Source organism: Anabas testudineus, chromosome 9, assembly GCF_900324465.2.
Source record: "Anabas testudineus chromosome 9, fAnaTes1.2, whole genome shotgun sequence".
NCBI classification, from domain to species: domain Eukaryota; kingdom Metazoa; phylum Chordata; class Actinopteri; order Anabantiformes; family Anabantidae; genus Anabas; species Anabas testudineus.
In genome coordinates this window covers 11,126,467-11,149,178 of record NC_046618.1, presented here as the reverse complement: position 1 = coordinate 11,149,178, position 22,712 = coordinate 11,126,467, and the positions used below count along the sequence as shown (strand labels likewise).

General features: G+C 41.1%; 3 protein-coding genes across 3 annotated transcripts in view; 1 reads left to right on the top strand and 2 right to left on the bottom strand.

Annotated features, from left to right (window-relative positions):
- Window positions 1–206: 206 nt before the first annotated feature.
- Window positions 207–3,516, top strand: f2r (coagulation factor II (thrombin) receptor). The gene is made up of 2 exons (XM_026344052.1): window positions 207–375; window positions 1,740–3,516. The coding sequence occupies exons 1-2, from the start codon at window positions 306–308 to the stop codon at window positions 2,954–2,956; spliced, it is 1,287 nt and encodes a 428-aa protein (XP_026199837.1). The 5' UTR covers window positions 207–305; the 3' UTR covers window positions 2,957–3,516.
- Window positions 3,517–5,504: 1,988 nt separating this feature from the next.
- On the bottom strand, window positions 5,505–7,365 carry LOC113151175. Its single transcript, XM_026344053.1, has 6 exons — window positions 7,134–7,365; window positions 6,699–6,841; window positions 6,539–6,603; window positions 6,191–6,319; window positions 5,937–6,032; window positions 5,505–5,848 (listed from the first exon to the last, which is right to left on the bottom strand). The coding sequence occupies exons 1-6, from the start codon at window positions 7,242–7,244 to the stop codon at window positions 5,787–5,789; spliced, it is 606 nt and encodes a 201-aa protein (XP_026199838.1). The 5' UTR covers window positions 7,245–7,365; the 3' UTR covers window positions 5,505–5,786.
- Window positions 7,366–9,117: 1,752 nt separating this feature from the next.
- The window catches only part of si:ch211-130m23.3 (LisH and SSDP domain-containing protein), a 48,963-nt gene continuing 35,368 nt past the window's right edge, over window positions 9,118–22,712 (bottom strand). Inside the window, exons 5-17 of the mRNA XM_026343369.1 lie at window positions 17,776–17,865; window positions 14,312–14,371; window positions 14,137–14,203; window positions 12,956–13,026; window positions 12,793–12,860; window positions 12,328–12,376; window positions 12,210–12,245; window positions 12,056–12,110; window positions 11,773–11,843; window positions 11,551–11,629; window positions 11,370–11,398; window positions 11,177–11,275; window positions 9,118–10,888 (exon numbers count right to left, since the gene is read on the bottom strand). Coding sequence (XP_026199154.1) covers window positions 10,859–10,888; window positions 11,177–11,275; window positions 11,370–11,398; window positions 11,551–11,629; window positions 11,773–11,843; window positions 12,056–12,110; window positions 12,210–12,245; window positions 12,328–12,376; window positions 12,793–12,860; window positions 12,956–13,026; window positions 14,137–14,203; window positions 14,312–14,371; window positions 17,776–17,865 — 804 coding nt within the window. The 3' untranslated portion in view covers window positions 9,118–10,858. The remainder of the gene's footprint in view (window positions 10,889–11,176; window positions 11,276–11,369; window positions 11,399–11,550; window positions 11,630–11,772; window positions 11,844–12,055; window positions 12,111–12,209; window positions 12,246–12,327; window positions 12,377–12,792; window positions 12,861–12,955; window positions 13,027–14,136; window positions 14,204–14,311; window positions 14,372–17,775; window positions 17,866–22,712) is intronic.

Genomic DNA, 22,712 nt, shown 5'->3' with positions numbered 1-22,712 from the left:
TGTGCACAATAAATAACACCTGTCCAAAATGGTGTGTTTTGTTGATTTTGTATAATTTCTTTCACTTTACACAACAATAACTTGAGGGAAAATGTTTTGGTCATTAGACATTAATCTCACTGGCTGACATTTTTCACAGTAATGGGGAGGAGGCGCAGTGCAGTGGGGAGGAGGAGGCGGAGTGCTGTATTTAAACTGGACTGTAATAACATGTTGATGCTGGCAGAAAAACGCTGGAGTGACTCCTCAGACAAACAGATCATCTCAGCACACTTGAAGGTGGACGCCATTTAGAGGATAAAGCCATGGTTCACCTGTCTCTGGGGTTGTTGGTATTATTTTTCCTTCAGAGTTCAGCGCTTGCATCTCCAAATGGTAAGTTGCTTTACTCCTTTTTAAGATGTACAACTGATGTAAATTTGCTTTGTTAAGAATAAACATAACTAATACTGAGAGTTTATTGGTCAGTTTGGAAAGTCCGTCCAGCATTTAGAAGATGTGCAGATGTTCCCCAGCTGATGGACAGTAATGTCTGGCCTGTAGGCTACTGTACAGTGCTTTTTAACGCAACATTGACCCTGCACTCGCCTTCACAAGACGCCTGCACAAATTCATGATTAGAACTGCAAGAGTTTGCCAGTAATGAGCAGGTGGGCCACAGCTGGTACAAGTACAGTACTTGTTCCTCACTTGAGTTTTTTTTTATTTTATACCAGCTAGAGTTAATTGCAACTGTGCAGGTTAAGAATTTGCCCACTACGATCGATCCGTTTACAGCTTGTGATCAACTGATCACCTAAGCCCTAATATATATAAAGTAATTAATGCTCCGCCAGAATCCTCACTAGGTATTAAAAACCTATTATTAAAATAAAAACCCTTTTGCACAAAGGCTACTACCTTTGATGATGATACACATCTGCTTTAATAGTTTTGCACTTCAATATATACTGGTCAATGCTGGAGTATTATTATCCATTAAACTTCCACCTGGTAGATGCATTTTTTGGGGAATATGTCATCTGTACACAACCACATTGAATTTGAAATGAAATACTCAAGACGTAAGCATAGTCAGAACTATCAGCTTTAATTCAATAGGTCTGACATTTTCATACACACGTACCTATTTGTGGTGGCTCATAAATAATACAGACAATAAGTCACCTATAAGCCCACTAGCAGCCATACGTACCCATGCCATAACACTGCCTCCACCATGTTTGACGAATGATGTGGTGTGCTGTAGATCATGGGCTTTCCTGCACCATGCTTTTCTATTCCTATCATTCTGGTCCACATTAATCTGGTCATTCCAGACTCCACCAGACACTACATGTAGGTGTTTCATGGGAAATCTGACTTTTTTATTGTTTAGTGAAAAACTTGTTTTGTACCTTGCTGCCTCTTTATTGTGAGGTGTGCAGAGTCTTCTTGACTTGGCTAGATGTTGTGAAACAGTTTTTATTCAACGTGAACATCCATTTTAGTTGTTAAATGGTTAATGCCACAGTTCAGTTCAGACCCCTGAAGTTTGAGCTGGAAGTCTTGAGTGTTTCATTTAACATTCAATGTAGTGTCCAGAGGTAAAGGTACAGAGGATACATTTTATTACTGTTAATTACTTACTGTATATACTTTCAGACAATATTGCATCTGCATTTCACTCAGAATAGAGATTTTACAAAGAATAACAGCACTAATGTATTCTGCTGTATTTCCTTGTCTCTCTTTAAAAGGCTCTTTGCCCCTTCCACGGACATTTTCTGGTCATTTTGTAATGGTCACCGATGAGTCTTCAGACAACGTTGACCTGTCTTCGTTGGACAGTCTGAGGGAGGAAGTGGGGTCTGGCTCAGGGTCGGAGCAGGAGCCGGTGAAAAAACGCGGCCACCACGGGCCACAGAAACACTATTTTGTCTCCGAGGAGGCTAAAGGTTTTCTCCAGGGTCGCCTGGCAACAACCTTTGTCCCCACTGTTTACACCCTGGTCTTCATCATTAGCGTGCCCCTCAACCTTGTTGCCATGGTAATGTTTGTGCATCACATCCGTCCCAGAAAGCCGGCGGTGATCTACATGCTGAACCTAGCCTGTGCTGATCTGCTGTTTGGCCTGCTCCTTCCCTTCAAGATCACCTACCATTACCATGGCAACAACTGGATCTACGGCTCCTTCATGTGCAGAGTTGTCACAGCGGCTTTCTACTGCAACATGTACTGCTCTGTCCTGCTCATGATGTGCATCAGCATCGATCGTTTCCTGGCTGTGGTTTACCCCATGAACTCACTGACGTGGCGCAGCCCTCAGACAGCTTCGGCCGTGTGTGCTGCCATGTGGCTGTTGGCCCTCGGAGGAGTGTCCCCTCTGCTGATATCAGGACAGACCATGTATTTGTCAGATCTCGACATCACCACCTGCCATGATGTGCAGGATGTGGAAAAGCTCCAAGCGTACTATCTTTACTTCTTCCCCATCTACTCCTCTGTCTTCTTCTTCGTCCCTCTTGTATTCACAGTTGTCTGTTATGTTCGTATTATCCAGGCCTTGGCAGCAGCCAACGTAGAGAACCGCTTTAGGAAGACTCGGGCCATAGTGATGGCTGTGATTGTGCTGGTCATGTTTGTGGTTTGCTTCACACCTACCAACATCATCCTGATGGTTCACTATGTTCAGCTGTCTCACAAATCCAGTGACAGTTCCTACCAGGTTTACCTGCTCTCCATGTGCGTAGGCAGCCTCAGCTGCTGTCTGGATCCAGTCCTCTATTACTTTGGATCCTCTCAGTGTCAGAAGCAGGTGGAAACACTATTCAGATGTAGGCAACTGGCACAGGCAGGAAACAGCTCAGAAACACAAAGTACAAGAACCAGTGGGCGGACAGATGGCAGCAGTTTATGCAAGATTGAAAGCGCTCAACCTGGCCTGGGGAGCCATTATAGCAGGCTGGCGCAGTAAATCCGCAGACGTGAGAAGCCCGCCTCGAAGAGACTTTGTATGTGCACACACACAGTGTAATAAACCAATTTGTATTTGAATCATTACCAAGGTTCATCTTGAGTAGGGTCGTCCAAACTGCTCTTTAAAAAACAACAAACATAAATGTTGTATATTTGAAGAGAATATTTTTGTGTAGTAGTTTAGTGTCTCCAGTGCGTTCAATTGAAGTGTCCAACCCAATAACGATAAGATTAAATTCACAGCCAGTACAGCAGAAGAATTTCACACTTTCTTTTAAGAACAAAATGAGCAAGTATATAAGTATAATATTAATAATTCTCTTTTAATCAAGACAACAATACATGCAACTTAATGACAGGGTCATTGTAGTTTAATGCCAATTTCAAAACAAAAGTATATTATCATCTGCTATCGGTTTTGTACACCTAATATGTACAATCATTAATCACTTGATGTAAAAATGTGTGCATGAAGAGTAAAGTTCCTGCTAAAACACATTGTATATAATCCTGTCAAAAAAACAACAACTACTTAATTATACATATCTGTGCTTAATACAAATGTGACTGCATGTCTTGTTTTACTGTGGCTCACTCTGTACTCTCTTTGTTGTCCGGGCACAGCTCTGAAAGACAGGAAAACATCAAATAAGCGGTGTGTAAGTGTGGCATAGGAACAGAAGAAAGCAGCTGTAGCAGTTTCCTTAAGCATCATGGAGGATGTTGAGTCTATTTCTATTATTTTTCTTAGAGCTAATCCAAAACTAGATCTGCTCATTAAAAACATCATGCATAGTCTTGATTAAATGTTGCGTTTCACAATACAACATCTCCATCTTGTGGCACCTTGTGTAAAGACCTAGACTAACAGATCCAATTGTGTTTTTACATGTAGATACAGTGATTACACGTTACTGACCTGTTTTTCCACTGTAGCTATGAAAGTTTGTCGGGAAATTCAGACACTCAAGTTGCTTCTTGAACAATTCAACATCTTTGCCATCTATCTTTCCAGTCCTTGCTGGAAGAGGAGGGAGAATTATCAAGTGAGTGTGCACGTTAGAAAGAAGACAGATGTGTTGTTGAGGAGACGACTTACTGAACTGCAGGATGTATCTGCCAGTGACATCCATGTTTCGAAAGGTGTCCGTCCACAGCAGGCAGTCGGGGCAAGTCTGTAGAATATGTCCTTTGTGGTCGGACAGATTCTCTGTAACAGCAGAAAGCAGGGTGACTGATCATGTGTGGATATAATGTACCCTTATTCATCATGTTAATATCAAGCTAAAGACAAAAACTGAATCTCTTCTCAGGTATTATTTACTTGTTCACTCACTGCGGAATGTGGTGGCAAGTCCTGAGACTGTCGCGTTGACCTCCCCCAAGATGCAGCGATTACTGAGAAACAACAACAACAAGTGGCAGAATGTGATTTTCAACCTGTCATGCTATTTGAAAAAGAGCCCCTCAAAACTCTTTTCATGGTTAATTCTATTAACTTAGCAGCAAACGTACAAGCAGTGATCTCCCCACCGCAATGTCACTATTTGACTGTCAGAAGTGGGAGACAAATCTATCCAGGAGCTTTTCACAGACTCCATTGCCTTGTGGTACGGCTTGGGGTCACCAGCTCCCATCACATACACCCATTTCCCAAAAATCTGCATGTAAAAAGTCAAGACACACCTGTGTTAAGAGCTGATTAAGCTAATTGAAAATGCACTTTTAAATAAGATCTATGATCATTGAGAAGAAGCAGCCCTCAACTTACCAGACTGGGGTCGTCCGGCATAAAAGGTTTGACCAGATCCTTGCAGTCGGGTGCAGATGCAGCACTGAGGGAAGCGAAAGCCAACAGAAAAACAACAGCAGGCAGAGCCATGGTCAGACAGAAGGATGAGGACGCGATTGAGAGGCAGCAGCAGAGCAGTGAATGCTGTCGACGTGCAACAAAAATCTTCTGAAACACTGATTCATATTCTGCCTGCAGTTTCAAACTAAAAAAAAAAATGTTGTTCTCATGCTAGAGGAGGAGGAGGAGGAGGCGGCGTCTTCATGCTCAAATGCACCGATTTTAATGACTCTGCAGAGTCTTTTGCTCTACTTAGAAAAGCCAGCTCAACAGTCCTCTGTTGGCCGTGCTGCCATTCCTGAATACATTCAGGCGAAATGCCACAATTTGTCTTGGACCACTGAGACATTTAAAAAGGACTGTGCAGCGGCTTTTCATCAGCAGATGAAGGTTGTTTCCCTGCGGGGCTGTGGGGGCTCCATGTGGCGACAGTTAAAAAGTTTGATGTCTTCCTTCTCCCTCTAACAGCGACGTTACCCAGCAACAGCCTTTGTTGAGGTTTCTGGGAAAAAGTGTTGCATCCGAAAACAGAGCGACTTTATGAAGCGTTTCATCCTGACGTGTGGGTCAGCAGAGTGTCAGGGAGCTTTTATTGTAGTTGACAAGAACGATGAAGAAGAAACGTTGGTCCTCAGACGCCACACACTCTGAATAAGTGTTGAAATGAATGACTCACAGTCGAACACAGTACAAAGGTAGTCGGAGAGGGGTTTTATTTACCACACACAACCAGTGGAAAGCAGTGGAGGCATTGAAGCAAACGCAATGAAGTGTGAATCCGGTGTCAGATTTCCTAAACTAAACCAGCAGAAGCTTGAAAACATGCTAAAAAACATGTGGACAACAAATGAAAAGTAATTTCACAACACAAAACTACCACAATGCACCAGCACAGCACGTTTCTACACACTACTCAGCGTATCATGTTAAACCAGGTGTGTGAAGAGCGTCCACAAGGCCTTCATCTGTAGCAGACTCAGTTATTCTCTGTATTCTCAACAGCAGGTGAAGCAGCTTCCCTCTCATCCGGACACAGATCTGCAACAAGATAAAGCAAAGAATGAATTCATTTTTCTTCGATCATCTCATTTGGTAAATAAGGTTCAGAGGAGACATGAAGTCAAACCTGTGCCCACAAAGTGGAACTCTGGGAGGAACCTGAGACACTCCGCCTGCTTCTTGAAGGTCTCTAGTTCGGATGGCTCCAAAGTGCCGGTTCGTGCTTTTAAACGATCAAACGGAAGCGTGATGGGTAAGAAGGGGTGTGAAACAGGAGGAGACATGACAGAAAATGAAGAAGAAGATCAGAGTAGTATTTGAAAATACCGTCCAGAGTAGCGTCACTTGTAAAATATGGAGTTAAATTAACCACAAACATACTAAAGAGGAAAAGGTATCGGCCCTTTGACTTTCCATCTGGGAGCAGAGTAGTGTCTTCAGACAAGAGGCAGTCATCGCAGGTCTCATAGTACTTCCCATCATGATAGGAAGTGTGACCATTAATGTTATCTAGAATTAAAAACCAAAAAATGAAAACCAATCCAGACTAAACTATACGTTATATCATACGTCATGTTATGGTTCTGAAATCTTCACAAGAAAACACATAAAAATACCAAACATGGGACCTCTGGATGTATTTGGAAGTTATTGTGAAGCCCGTCTACTCCTCTGTAATGTAACTGGCTGCATCAGCGAGATATAATGTGAATTTATACAGATACATACACGTGGTGTGACTAGTCATTCCTGAGACTGTGGCATTGGCTGCACCCTGAAGGCATTTCTCATTTCTATAGCAAGAAAAAAATTGTGTGAGACACAAAAAACTAAATATGATATACAATGTAGTCAGAGACTGATCGTCTGCAGTCGGCAGCGTCCTTACAGGCGGTCGGCCCAGTATATCGTGATGACTCCACTGTCCGAGGACGCAGACAGTTCCACCCAGGAGCTGTTCACCGACACCAGGTCGCTCTTCAGGCCAAGGTTGTCATATGAGCCCACATGAAGTATCCACTTTCCATAGATCTGCCACACACACACAAAACAACCACAGACATAACCGGGCTGTTTATCTGTATTAGACTGAGGTCCAACTTTATTTCCCTGTAGCTTTTTTACATCTGGAAATAAATGCAATACATTTTTTGACAGAGTACAGTATCCTTGAATTCCATGATGCGTCAATGCTCATGAAAACTTGCGAAAACAAAACAAACAACCAACCAAACAGGAATACACGTTTAATCACAGCATGTCTGAGCTCAGCAAAGCCTCCTCACGTATGACCAACTCCTAACAAATGAGCACTGCTACTCACGGGGCTGTGGCTGTCCAGCACCAGAGGCTTAACCAGGTCTTTACAGTCCAGTTCAGATGCAGCACCCAGGGAAGCGAGAGCCAGCAGAGCTACAACCAGCTGTGCAGCCATGGCTTGAGACAGCGGGCAGCCGGAGAGCGAGACACTAATGTCAGGGATCCTGCCAGCTTGAGCCTCCTCAAAGGGACCAGGAGATGTGTTCTGTAACAGTGGGCTGGGCCCCACACACACACACACACACACACACACACACACACACACACACACACACACACACACACACACACACACACACACACACACACACACACACAGGCACTTTCTCTCCCTTTGGTTCACTTTTCACAGCCACACAGGGGGGTGTGTTGTGTTCTGTTCATCCTGTTACATAAGAGCCAGCTGGCAGAATCTGAATAGCAAGACCCCTACATCTTTCAATATGTGAACACCCCCATGTGCGGAGTCTCTCACTCTCTCTCTCTCTCACACACACACACACACAGGCTCAGAAATGCCCCCCACCCCTCCTGTCCTCTTACTTATCTCTGATTTCAGTGGCTGCATTAAAAGTATTTCCATAAACTACTTTTTGTTAATACACTGAACTCACTCAAGAGGGAAATTAATGTTTTTGAAATCAGGTAGCTGTTCATTTTCTCCACACTGGTGCAGGATTACATAAGGTGCACGACCTCCAACCTATGTTTTAGGAGAAGGACTCAGATTTCAAACTTTTTCAAAGATAAATTATTAATAACTTAAACCAACAGACACTTGTTATTCGTCTAACACTCAACACACGTATTGTTATAGTATTCATACTGCATCTAAAAGGCTTGAGATGCAGCGATGCAAAGCTGATTTTGAGGTAAAATACACTCGCTGGCCACTTTATTAACACATGAACAATCTAATGTGATCCATTAGAGTGACTGTAGCTCAGTCTCAAGCTGGACTGTAACAGTCTAATACAGGGCGTCTGTACGGGTGAGAGTTTGAGCTTGGTGAAATGAAGCAAGAGGAAGTTATGCAACTTCTTAAGAAAAAAGAAAAATAGGTAAAAGGCCACAATTTTTTTACTATTTCACTGAAATTGCTACAAAGTGCAAGACAACGTCTGACGGGGCTGCTCTCCAGCACAAGATGATCCTCCAGCAGATCATCTGACAAGTACGGACAGTTGAGAGAGAACATACATAAGCATGAATGACAGAGTGATCCAGTCCACGGCCCTGCACGGTATCTTCCATCTCCTATTGCTCCAACACTCTTCAGCCACAGTCACTGATAGTTTAGACATAAGTGGACATTAAGTGAAACTCCAACATGCGACTCGTTTAGTCGACTGCACAACAGTGACCACTTCTGTTCAAAATGGACATTGTCCTTCTTGTTGCACTAGTTTCCTGTTCTTGCTTGCTGTTTTTGTAAACACATCACAATGAAAAAAAAAACCAAACAAAACAAACAAAACCAATTTCAGCTCAATACTGATGGCAAATCTTAAGGACAACATACCCGACTCCAGAGGTTTAAGCAGCTCTTCAAAGCCTGAATCAGCTGCATGTGATAAAGATGCTGCATCATAATGTAACACAACAGATATAATGTGGTGTTTGTGGTGTTTCTGCCAGTGGCTCCCCCACATTCCCCCCTACCATCTTCTGTCTCGCAGGGTGAATGATTCCTTCTGTGGGTGATTGCAGTCTCTCTCTTTCCCTTTGTGCACTCATGCAACATGCAAACATCAGGCTGGCTGACAGGTGTACACTACGTGTTGTACAGTCTACCGACTGGTACATGCAGGCAAATAAGTAGCTATGACAATGCTGATTATAGTGTTTGCTGAAGCATTTGATGTTTAAACTTTATTTCTTTTAATCTCAAGCTGCCACGGGGGTTTCCACCATCGAGGAGTCTCTATATGTACATGTATGTCCGCATACACACCGTCCTCACAAATGAAAAACGCTGACACGTTGTCTAAGGGAAGAGAAGCTTTTATACCAGCATATTCAAAACCCATGAAATACTTCTCTGTGTATTTACAAAAACATAATACAAGAATAAAAAAGAGAAAATGAACACATCACAAATGGAGTCCCACGTAATGCCACAAAACGTAAAAACATGATCCAATTTACAAATGCATCTTCTTAGTCCCACCTATGGCTTCAATCTAACACTAGAACAAAATAAAAATACCTCTGCTCGGTTGTGACGGTGCATCATCAGTCCATCGCTCCCTTTTTGCGATAATTCTCCGGAGTTTTCTTTAAATAATAATAATAATAATATCAAATACACATACAAGACAGAGGAGCTACATTTGTGAGCTGTACACTTTGTAGTAAGGGAGGGCAAAGGAGAATGTTCACAGGCATATTGACCCTTTGTACATGATGATAATACATCTTGGGCAGTGAAAAAGTTGAAAACATCGATTGAAAACAACCTTATTTTAGCTTCCTGTACCAACCACTAAGATCACAGTTTATCCGGGTGACGAAGTATGAGTGACCAAAGTTTACCATCCACACTGTTATTCTGTCTTTGATTGTACTCGTTCTCTCTCTCTCTCTCTCTCTCTTATTTTAATGCTATGTCCAGAGAATGTGGCATTTGTACCAACTTTTGCGTATGTCCTGTCATTTGGATCCAGGTTTAGAGAGACTTTAGATGAGAGACGCATCAGCTAAGAAAAACTATACCCGGTATGACTACAGGCTCAGTGTCCCCTCCTGTTCCCTTCTTCTTAAACTTATTGTTCTGTGCTTGTGCCTTGAACAGAATATCCAGTCCACTCATTAGAAGCAGTCTTACAGTCTGAATAACAACAACTCTTTGTGAAAAAGGATAAATTCAATAGACTCTGGGTTTTTGCTTCTACAGCTTTACTTGCTTTGGTACGAGCTGTAGTTTTTGGATGCTAAATGTTAGCTGATACTACAAATATTAGCTATGTGATGCTTCATAAGGACGTTGCTGAGACCGCTTGACTGTATTTATTATTGTTGTCCACTTTTGATGCTGTTGCACTGGGGATGGATTTGAACAAAAACGTCTTAGACATAAAAGACAATGTTAGGGTTCTTAAAAACAATCGCAATAGTGGAAAAGACTTTACAGATATCTGCACACAGCTGCAAACAGACCTAACAATAATATGTTTGTGATGTCTCTCCAATTCTCTTCCAGTAATAGATGCAGTAATTTATTAAGAAAAAAAAATCCATCAATCCATAACTGTTTACATTTCTTTACAACCTTGGATATTTAAACTGTAGGATGAAAAGCAGACTGGCCTTTTGTTTTTGGGCATAAACTCCGTGACATGATGCAAAAGGCAGAAACATCAGTCTGTGACTGGAGTGTGTGCACAGTCTCATACACACTGTATGCAAATATACAAAGAGCTCTCCTCTGGGTTGTTTCAATTTGGTTCCTTTGTACAGTGTCTTAGTTGCAGAGGAAGAACTGATGGATATAGCAGTGTCACCACTTAGAACGGGAGAAGAAACAGGAGAACTGTGGACAAAAACCAGGTGGGGTCGGGGTGGGGGTTGGGTGTAGTAGAAGGATGGAGCCAGGGGAAACTGTCCTGACTCAGCAGGTGGTAGTGGAGGAAGAGTTACTGGCCTAGATGACATCACATCTGGTCTATCTGCTTTACACCAATCCACAGCAGCTTGCTGAGCAACCGAACCGAGCTGATCCCCAAACCTTCACACACTCATCGTCATGTTTGGAGAATACTGCAGAAATAAAGGAGAGAAAACCACATTTGTTAACACTGTTGTGCACTACTGTCCTGAATAATACATTCCTTTAAAATGCTGTGGATTATGGGAAATGATTTGAATGAGTGTGGTCAATACAGATCCTCCCAAATGTTAAAGAATAACACGGGACGTTTTAGATCCCCCCCCTGAGGGCTAGACACTACAGTAAATACACTGCCTGGCACACAATCATTTTATCATAGATTTTTTTATTGAGGCACCTAGTAAAACTACTCATACAGCAGATTTCGATTGACTTACACTTTCATTTTGAAAAGGGTTTAGGAAGTTTCCTCCCATCTCGCCATCCTCTCTGGGGGTTCCCGGCTGGTTACTCATACTTAGGTTACCAGGAGAGTTCTGTACATAGGGAAGAAAAACACTGGTTATTGGGAACTGTTAACTATTAACTATCAATTAAGCGATAGTGAACAAGATAAATGTCTTTTCTTACCTTAGGGAGACTGTCCATATCACCTGACCCTGAGAGAGGGACAGTCCAAAAAGAACACAACACCCCATAAACAAATGACTTCACATTTTGCAATATTAATTTAGCAAACTCGGAAAAATAACAAGATAACCACAGGTTCTGCGTCGATGCACAGCACAGTAATAGCTATTTATTCCTGTACCTATTGATCCATTCATGTGATGAGGCTCCATGCCTGCCATTCCTCCTAATGGTCCGTCGCCTCCTGCGCCCATAGGGAACTGGGAAGAACATACACAATAGGCAGTGATCTATCTGTTTTGAAATAAAAGTGAAACAAGTAACAACAAAATCCCACCAAGCCAAGCTCTAAAATACTCTATAACCATCTGGAGTTGAGGACACAGAGGAAAACATGTCTCACATTTGGTCGGCTTCCACCTGGAGGGACTGTGTTTATCATAGTGTACATGTTGTCACCAGAGTTGGTTGAATCTAATATAAGAAACAGAGAAACAATGAGAAGATTTAAAAAATTTTATATATCTACACACACACACACACACACACACAAGCACACGCACACACACACACACACACACACACACACAAGCACAAGCACACACACACACACACACACACACACACACACACACACACACACACAAGCACAGGCACACAGCAGGTGCCAGTCAAAAAACACTTACCTGCTGGACTTGGCATTATTGGGGTCCCGGGTGGCCCACCTCCTCCTGGAGGTCCCTGAAATTACAGATTTGGTTTCCTTAATATTCATTCATGAACCAATGAATTGAACCTGTACAGCAGGCAACAGTTCAAACTCACACATTCTGGACCTACCACATAACTTCCTGGAGATGCAGAAGAATACGGAGTCTACAAAGACACAGAAGGAAATCAGAAAGGCAATGGAATCACTGTTAACCTTTCCATTGGGTGGCTTTGTTGGAGCACTTACTGAATTGGAGTTTGGAGGATTGGGCCAGGGTCTACCCCCACCAGGTCCCCTGGAACACACAAACACACTTTAGTTCTCTGCATTTGGCAAGCTCCTTTGTTTCCAATTCTTTCGGACAGTTTTGGCAACAACAAGCTCCTCTTTCGCCAGAGTGAGGTGATGGGAACAAGTAAAAAAAAGAATACAAAGAAGACGAGAGCTAGCTCCCAGTGTAACTTCCACACACATTAGAGCCAAGACTATACAGTATCGCTGTAAATAACAGTTACCGCACTGTAGTGACCAATAAAAGACCTTTGGAGTTCTAAATGTTTCATTTACATTTAAAACAAAGAGGAGAGATACAGACCTTATTTTTTTGTTTATCTCATGTGCACAAGCAGCTCTGCGCTACACACTCTCCCTCTCTTTGTGTGTGTGTGTGTATGTCTGTAGATTTCAATATGTACTGTAGGTACCACTCACATGTTCATGCCAGGCATCCCAGGACCAACCAGGGCATTCAGTGGTGGTCGCATGCCACCTCCATAGCTCTAGAAAACAAATAAAAAAGATTTCAAAATGCACTTAAGTCTAAAGGTTTGTAAGCTAGTTTTGTAAAAATCTCCACAAAACATTAGCTCCATACCTGGGGCCCTAATGGCACCATGCCTCTAGGGGGAGTCATCCTCTGCATCGGTCCTCCCATATTTGGATGTCCTAAAACAGAGAAAAGGTCAAACTACAACAAGCAGTTTGTTTCCAGACCACTGTATTTGGCACTCGGGTTTAACAGACTTGCTTTGGTATTTTACGCCTTTGTCTGGGTACTGCAGTATGTTAAAACCCCAGAGGGAAATTGAGTCTAAGAGGGCGAGATTTGTGTATCTGGCACAAAACATAATTTGAAATTTACAACTGCTTAAATTATACATTGTGCTCATTCTAATGTTGAGCTGAATAGTAACTAAACATCCTGAGTGTTTTTATCTATGCAGAATTTATGTGCTGTGTGGAGGAGTGAGCAGCTTGTCTAAAAGGGAGAGTAAAGGGTAAGAGAGAGCATTATTAATAAAGCCCATGAAGAGACAAAACTAAGAATGAATTCATCTTGCTAACAAGAGATTGTCTGCATGGCGACAGACTGAGGTAGCTAGGCGAGTGTAAAGTCTTTCCAGAGCATGTCCTGAGATACAATATATACTTACAGTATATATATATACTTACAGTGTAACTAATAACACTATTACTGAATGGATTATCATGAAATGTGGTGCACATGTCCCTGGTACCCATGTCTTAGGAAACCCTGAGAAAACTAGAGAATATTTCCAAATGACCTAACTACAAAAAAGAAAACCCCAATAAAACCATTAAAATCTAAAACAACTAATTAAACTTATTAGTAATTTAGTGAACTGGCAAGATGATGATGATATAGTTGACAAAATATTAATTTAGCATTATGTTTGTCAAATTTATTTAGACACAGGCACTGTAACCCATACTTTAATCAGATATCTGGGCACACATTTTAGTACAGGTATTCCCATCTACTTCTGCTCTATTCTGATTTTATAAAGTAAAAATGTTAGCATGCTAAAGGTAAGATGCAAAAATCCGATGCTAAATAAAACAAGCTCAAAATGGGTATGTTGGCATTGTCACAGTGAGTATGTTAGCATGAAGACATATTTGATCTGGGCTGTGCTTAAATTGCAATATTATAGAAATGCTAACAGAGCTGCAGACTTTTGAATCTAACATGAAAAGTTAATAATTCCCAAGGTATTCTTTAGTAAACTGGACATGACTGATATCAGTGTGTACCTTGCTGTCTTGTGGGGTCCATTCCACTGGTTAACATTGCTTGGCTACCAGGGACTCCTCCAAGTCCCTGGAGAGGAGAGCAGAGGAAAGCATGGGCATCATCATCAATGTCACCTAGACACTGTTCATTTCTTCTGTTCTGTTTGATGACTGCAGTTGTCAATGTGGCCTTTACCTGGTTGGGTAATCTGAGAGGTGGTCTGGGTCCTCCAGGGTATCGAGGTGACATAAAAGGCTGGAAAAAATCAAAATGTATAAATACAGATTAACTCACTGAAGGTTCTAAACACTGTTCAAATAATATATTACAAACATTACAAACTCTCAGGGTTACTGGATCACAAGTCTTTTCAAAGGGATTTTTGAAAACTTCAAGTCAGGACTCATACACATCAGTACTGTATATATGGTACATGAAGAGAGGAAAGCATACTAAAATACACTGCCCATCCCAAAAGATAAAAAAAAAAAAGAGTTCTAATATTTAGTTGGACTATGATTATGGCACACATTCACCATGCCATCGTTTCAATAAGCTTCTGCAATTTCACAACATTTATTCACGTCCAGAGTTCCATTAATTTTTCTCCATGATCTTGTATTGATGATAGGAGAGTCAGAGCTGCGCAAAGTCTGCTTCAGCACATCCCAAAGATTCTCAAGGGAGTTATGTTCTGGACTCTGCGGTGGCCAATCCATGTGTGAAAAATGATGAGTCATGCTTCTTGAACCACTCTTTCACAATTTGAGCCCAATGAATCCTGACATTGTCATCATGGAATATGCCCGTGTCATAAAAATCCATTGATGGAATCAATCAAGTATACTCAGGTAGTCAGCTGACCTCATTCTTTGGTCACATAACGCTGCTGAACTTTGACCTGACCAACTGCAACAACCCCAGATCATAGCACTGCCCCCACAGGCTTGTACGTTAGGCACTAGTGATGATGAGTGCATCACTTCACCCGCCTCTCTTCTTACCCTGATGCACCATCACTCTAGAACAGGGTAAATCTGGACTCTTCAGACCACATGACCTTCTTCCATTGGACAGTTCTTAACCCAGTTTTAGCAGTTTCATCAATCTCAAAGTGTTTTCTTTGCTTGATGCATATCTAATAATTTGACTCTTCTGAAACAGATAAACGTATTTTCCAAGACCACAGGATGTGTCCTCAGACATGGTTGTTTAAGCAAATGAGAAGTTACTGCATCAGTTAGGGTTAAATAACTTGAAACATAATCATCCATGCAGTAATTATCCAGTAGGAGGCTCTTACCTATTTGATTAGTTAAATCCAGTTTATTTATTTCTTTTTTTTGGACAGACAGTGTATAGTATACACTTAAAAATGGAAAGAACCAAAATCATGACAAAAATAGTCCTGGGTTGTCAAGCCACTGTACATGGACTTAACACTCTATGGGAGGTTTCATTCACTCTCTAGAATACATCAGCACTACTGTGTATTTCCTCTGTTGCATTTTGAGCATCCCTTTAACCACATTTCCATGACAGCAGCATGGGAAAATGAACCACAATTTCATTAGATTGGAAAAAGAATGAGAGAATAGAAGATGAGGTTTGTTAATAATGATGCCAGTGTATGTGTGACAAGCTCTTTTACAGCTGTTCTCGCCACAGACAGTAGCAATGGTGTTGCTATGTCTGCCGAACTTAATGCCACTGTGGTGGGAAAAGTAGCTCTGCACTGTTGGAGAGGCAATATTTTCAGCATGCCACTAGAGAGCAATGGTCCACTTGTTTTAATCAGTGTCTCTCCTTCAGTGCTGAGGGTCCACCAAAGACAAGGAGCCACAAATTTAAAGTCTATTTGATTACTGTGCATATTTTACATTAATAATAAATACAACAACTGAATATAGAAAGTTTAAGAATGAGCAATGAAGTCACCATAACAGTTCATAATGTGACTCTATGCAGAATTAATGTGTGCCTATAAGTTTGCAGGCACAGGATACATTATGTGTCTCTCACCATTTACTTACAAAGGGCAGCTATAGCATTCTCTGATCTGGTCCATATGCAATGAATTTTCTGTAAATCTGAAAAATGGAAATCTAGTAATTGTTATTTTTAGCAGTACCTCCTGACAGGACCTCGTCAGCAAAGAATATGTGATCTTTAAAAAGAGATTGAAAAGGCAATTTAGACTGAGATCTAAGTTTTTGAAAGCAGAGCTGCTGTTGATCTGTGTGTCAGATGTGAGGGTCTGACTTTGACTGATAATGGCAGGTAATCAATGCACAACTGGAGTCCTTCTGATGGATAACAGAGATGACCTGTCGCAAAACTGCATGTGTGTGTTTTTGTGTTCAAAAGATGTATTTCTCCTGTTAGAGTGAGAGTGGTGTACTTACACAAAAAGAAATGCAAAGGTTCACATAGTGTATGGTAAGATACTGTATACTAATATACAGTGGAAAGAAAAGGTATGCGAACCTTTTGGAATTTCATGGGTTTCTGCATAAATTTGTCGTAAAATGTGATCTGATCTTCATCTAAGTCAAGAGTATTAACAAATATACTGTATTATGCGTAAAGTAATAACACAAAACAAATTCTGATCTTTAATGTCTTTATTGAGAGCAACCATAAAAACCTTCAATAATGACCTCCATGACTTTGCTCCACACAAGAAGCCGACACTTTCAGAGGATCTATGATCAAGAATTGTTGATTTACAAAAATCTGAAAAGGGTTACAAAGTGATGTCAAAGACTTTAGAAGTCCACCAGTCTACAGTTAGACAAACAATCTACAAATAGAGACACTCTGGGACTGTGGCTACTCTACCAAGAAGTGGGCGACGAGTCAAAATGACCCTAAAAGCACAACAAAACCTCATCGATGAAGTAAATAAACAAGGAACAGAGTGACTGAGTGACAGTCAAAGATTTGAAGGCATCATTGGAACTGGCTAACATCCCTGTTTACCGGTTTACAGTAGGTGAAACATTAAACTAGCAGGGTGTCTTTGGCAGGACACCATGAAGGAAGGCATAAAAATGCCACAGCATATCATCATGAAAACATCTTGCTAATCGTAAAGTATGGTAGAGGAAACATCATGATTTGGGTCTGCTTTGCTGCATCAGGGCGTGGCCAGCTTGCTGTGATTGATGGGAAGATGAATTCCCAAGTGTGAGTCCCAAAATCGTGAGGATAATGTGAGAATGTCTGTATGTCTGGCTTTAGGAGTTGTCAAGTTAAACAATCAATAGGGGAAGTTAATAATCAAAATTCTTACTAGCACCATGATGTTTTTATGAAAGACATGAAAGATCAGTGTGTGTGTTATTATTTTAGACGCATGATATTTGTTAATACTCTTGACTTAGATTAAGATCAGATCATATTTTATGACAAATCAATGCAGAAAACCATGAAATTCCACAGGTTCACATACTTTTTCTTTCCACTGTATACAGTTAAGCCTAAAATAGGTTTTTGAGAAGCTAAATGAAATATTTAAAGAAAAAAAAAACACACACAACAGTGATTCACCAACTCCACAGTTGAACAAGGCCATAATTTACCCTCTTTCATTTAACATGTGTAAGTCACCTAGAGACCCTAAATATTCTCTCATTCACTCTCTATGTGTGTACTACCTGAAAGAATCCTGGAGGGACTGGTCCCACTGGCATGCCCTCTCCTGGGGGAAGGTTCCCAAGGACAGGGCTGGGAGCTGCTGCAGCACTCTATAAGGGGCAAACAGACATGCATATTTTTTCTCAGAAGTGGAAAGTAAAGTAGTCAAATACTATACTTAACTACAAATTTTCTCTGCATTGCTTTTACTTTTGACAACTTGAGAACATGTTCCAAATAAAATATCAATCCAAGGATCTCCCACAGTCTCCCTGTTGCTGTCTCTCCCTCACTGAGATATTTCCTGTATCGGAGATGCCCTGTGTTGCTGGCCCAGGTTTATTTTTATATCTTATGTTTTTTGTTGTCCCAGACGGGTGGCGCTGGCACATTTCACCACTGCCTCTGTCTGCTTCCTGTGGCATTGTGCTACTAACGTACTCAGAGTTACCACCCAATACCGGCCCCTTCCTCATCCTCATTAGGAATACAGAGCAGACAACTTGCAGTGTGTGCTGAGAGTCTACAGCCACACGTCATACACACACACACACACACACACACACACACACACTTATATATATATATCTATATATATATACAGTATATATATATATATGATCTTGTGTGAACAGTGAACACCAGCATGCTGTGTCTATGTGTATTTGTTCAGTATCTGCCCACTCTGTGTTCTGTTTCTCTGATCTCCCTTCTCACTTTCTCTCCCTCTCTGCTGGCATTGGTTGGGAGTAAAGAGCTCCAGTGAAATTCACCCACAGTCTCTGAAGTTTCCGCCAGCTGACTTTTTAGGTCAGAGAGGAACTAGGTTTAATCAGAGCTGAGATAAAAGCAGACTGACGACACTCCTGTAGGCTCCTCTGCTCCACCCCACCACCCTTGCTATTCCCTCATCCTCCCTCATCCTCCTTCATACTGTATCTCCCAGTTGGCAACAGGGAACAGGATGTTGTGCAGCTTTTTGATTCCATATTCTGCTGCAAACAGACCCTTTATTTGTCTTAGTGGGTGAACGTACAGATGGACACAGATGGATACTGTATCTCCATGCTTCAGTAGTGAGAGACTGGATTTGGTTTGGTGGTGTGTATCTGTATCTTAGTCTACAACACCAAGTGTGTGATGGTATCTATGACAGTGTTAGACCTTTCTTTCTTTCCTTATTTCTTTCTCTCTTTCCTTCTTTCTTTCTCTCTTTCTTTCTTTCCTTCCTTTCTTTTTCTTTCCTACTTTCTTTCTTTCTATTCACTCCCTGGATTACCGACAATGCAGCCTGGAGGTCTGCTGAGTTTGCCTGAGTTTGCCTTCATGAGAAAGAGAGGGAGGCAAAGAGGAGAAAAGAGGACAAAGCAGAGATTATGAGTGTGCATGTGAGTGTGTGAGTGCACCTAATGTTTGTTTGTGCGGGAAAAGGAGCACTGGGGGAGGAAAAAAAAATCTACCTGACCTGCTGACAAAGCAGCATTTTCCAAATACAGCAACAAGGAAAAAAACAACATGCCAGGACATCTCCCTCCCCCAAAACCAGCACCACCCTCCATCTATGGAAAACAAAAACAACACCGCCAGTGCTAACTTCTCTGGTACTGACAGTCTCACTTGATTGCAAAAAATCAGATTGACTCAAAAGACATTAGGAAATCTGAATGAATCACACTGAATAAGAGCCACAAAGCCTGTTTAGAGGACAGGCTGTAATTCTTTTTTCCAGTTTCCTCTTAAGACACCACCGAGTTTGGAAGTCACATGGTTTGCACAGACTCCATCCACGAGTCTAGAACCTCTCAACCCTCTCTTAGCAAGAAAAGAATGAACACATTTCCCAAAATGTCAAACTGTCCCTTTAAGTCTGCACTGTGTGAATTCAATTTCACTTTGGCAGTAACATTCACAGGAGCTACAGTAGCCAAATATATAATACTAATATGTAAATTGTAATTTGCCACACGTGTAAGCACAATAACACTTTCATCATATAAAAAAAAAAATACAGTTTGATACCTGTTGGAATAAGATAACAATTACTGTAAAAGCTAAACTACATACTAATATATAACCTGAACATTGTGTTGTATCCAAGCACTGAGAAAATAATCTATAGGGTCAGTCCTATTAGATGAATGAGCACAATAACAATATGAGCAGCTACAGTCAATAAAGCTTACAAATTTTAAAACCTGGTATGTCTACAGACTGGGAGTGTCAGTATTCATTTCAGTATCAGCAGGGTGATTGGCTTGTTGAGGGTAGTGATAGCGAATAATTTGATCAACATTTAATGTTTATTCCATTGGCAATGGCTTAGCATCACTTGGATAACCATTAACAGTTAAAGTAAACATACTGATGTGCTGAGACCTCGACTTTACCTCCATTCAAAAACCATGCAGTCTTTCATGGATGGTGATAATTGTATTGGCAGTGAGATTGCAGGGCTTCACCTGACTATCAATATAGGGCAATTAGCTCATATTTGCAACAGTGTAGTGACCAGGAAGTTAATATTTACTCTATATTACTCTGAATTTGACTTGGTAAATTCCCATCAGCCAGTTCTATTTAAACAGTGATTCAAATTCAATCTCAATATACTCCAGTACCTAACCTTTGTCACAATGAAAAGCACACAGATTGTTACATGCTGTTTATGCGTCTATCATGTTCACTTCTCATGCATCAGTGTTCACACTTCTCTGAATAACATATATAGCAGGGTTTTCTCTCTGTCTCTGTTTATTGAGATCCCTGAAAGGCTTCATTCTGAACAATATAAAAAAACAAGACAACCATTTCATCTGTCTTTCCATTTAGCAACCCACATTACATTCAGTCTTTGATTTCATGTGTCGTCTGACACCAAGTTTCTCTTTGTAATGTATCCCACTGTAGTATGGTTACTAGTGTTGTAACCAAAAGGTGTTTGAGATGAAACATGAGGCAGTGGAACGGCCTCCGTGTGTCCTCAGATGAACACCTGCATCTCCTGGCAAACACATTTGTTGCATAAATTATTCAAACCACCTCCCTCCCGGACAACACTACAATATACCAGACATACACAACAAGCCGCAGAATACAACAAACACACTGCCACATCAGTGAATGTGCACTGCAGTACACTGATGTCCATAAAATCAAAATGTCCAGTATGAGATCAATGTGTGATAAAAAATGTGCAAAAACAGATTCAAATGTTAAAAACTGTAAAACCGTAAAGACAAGAGTATTTACAAATGTGTGTGTGCAGTCTTTTCCTCAAATGCATCAACATCAGAATGACTTCACATGATTTTAAGTTGTCCAAGCACAGGTTCTGATGTGTGAGCCCCCTCCTGCCGTTACAATACTGCACACACAGGACTATGTGTACACCTTCTCCATCCAAAATGACACACTTGACTGACATACAACTAACCTTATCAAGCATCTTTTGCTCGACAGGATTATGGCATGGGTTGACTCATTATCAACATGAGAAAACATGTGAAGTGATCAAAACATGATGTTCCTTTCTGTGGAAAATACAACAACAGGCTGAAGGAAGTGTGAATGTTTAAATGTTGTGCAATTCAGTTCATTACTTTGAACCTAATCAGATTTTCTTTATACTACATTCCCACTACACTAATCCCCTCAGACTAAAGGGCTCAGTAATACTTAATGAGATAACTCACAAACTCGTTTATCCCTATATGTTTACCTATTATGCTCCTCGCTAATGTGTGTGAGTAATGCATGCATACTTTGTGTGCATGTGAAGGTGGGGAGTCATCTTCATCCAATACTTCTGAGACTGAGAGACACTCAGACATGCGTGAGTTGAATCTTAAAGAGCTCACCCCCCTCTCTCTGTAGCCTCTCCCACTGTCTCAACCTGGATCGGCCGCTGTCTGCTTTCTCCACCCCTCTATCTCTCACACTTTGCTTCTCACACAAATCAGCTCTGTCTCATTTTTTTATAACAACGGGCTGAAAATATTCTATATTTTTCTGACTCTCAAGAAAGAATATGAAAAGACAAAACTGTGAATATAAAAATCATCCTACAGCTATGTCCAGTGTGACACGCTGACACAACTCATTTCTCTCAACTACTTTGCTATTTATTCAGATGATGTTTGTGTAGGAATTCCCAGGCTTAGGGTTGAGTGCCACTGATAAGGAAGTAAGGGAAGTATTAGAAGAAATATATACAGTAAAGCTATCCTTTAAAGTACCTCTTTGTCAAAATATTTAACAGACCTGTGAGTACAACTGAGCTACAACAATAATCTGCTTTTAATTTTCTCTATTCGTGGAGCAACTCTATAAATTATCAAGTGAAAAATGCTTCTCATAGTTTTCCTGAAGCCCACAGTGATGTCTAAACATTTTCGTGCTCTACCCAACCATCAGGCTAAGCAGAATATTGTGTTTATAAAAAGCCAAACATTTGAATGAAGTGTTTGAATTTAGGGTATAAAGTCTATTATCAAGAGTTACAGAGCACCTTCCATATTGTCTTTGGGGTTCAAATGCAATGAGATTTTAAGACAAGACAAAAAAATAAAAAATAAAAAAATAACAGCAGAGTGAAGCCTGATGAGAAGATTCAAAAATTCTCATGCTGTGCGCTGGCAGTCTTCAAAAAGCCATAGGGTGGGGGCAGTAGTGGGGTGTGGAAGGGTCACTACTGAGTCTCAAGGCCACTCGCTTTACAACAGGATCTACAAATGACACACCACACAGGAAGGAACTCTGTCCCTCCTCCCTCTCCCTCTTTCCCGCTCCCTCCATCCTCTCAAATGCCATTAGTCCACTTCCTGAACAAGGGAGGGGGGGAAATGGAAAGAAGAGTAGCTATGAGTCTGCATGACACACACATACATATACACAAACACACACGTACATGCACATAGTCACAAGCAAAACACATTAGAAACACAATAACAAGGTTGAT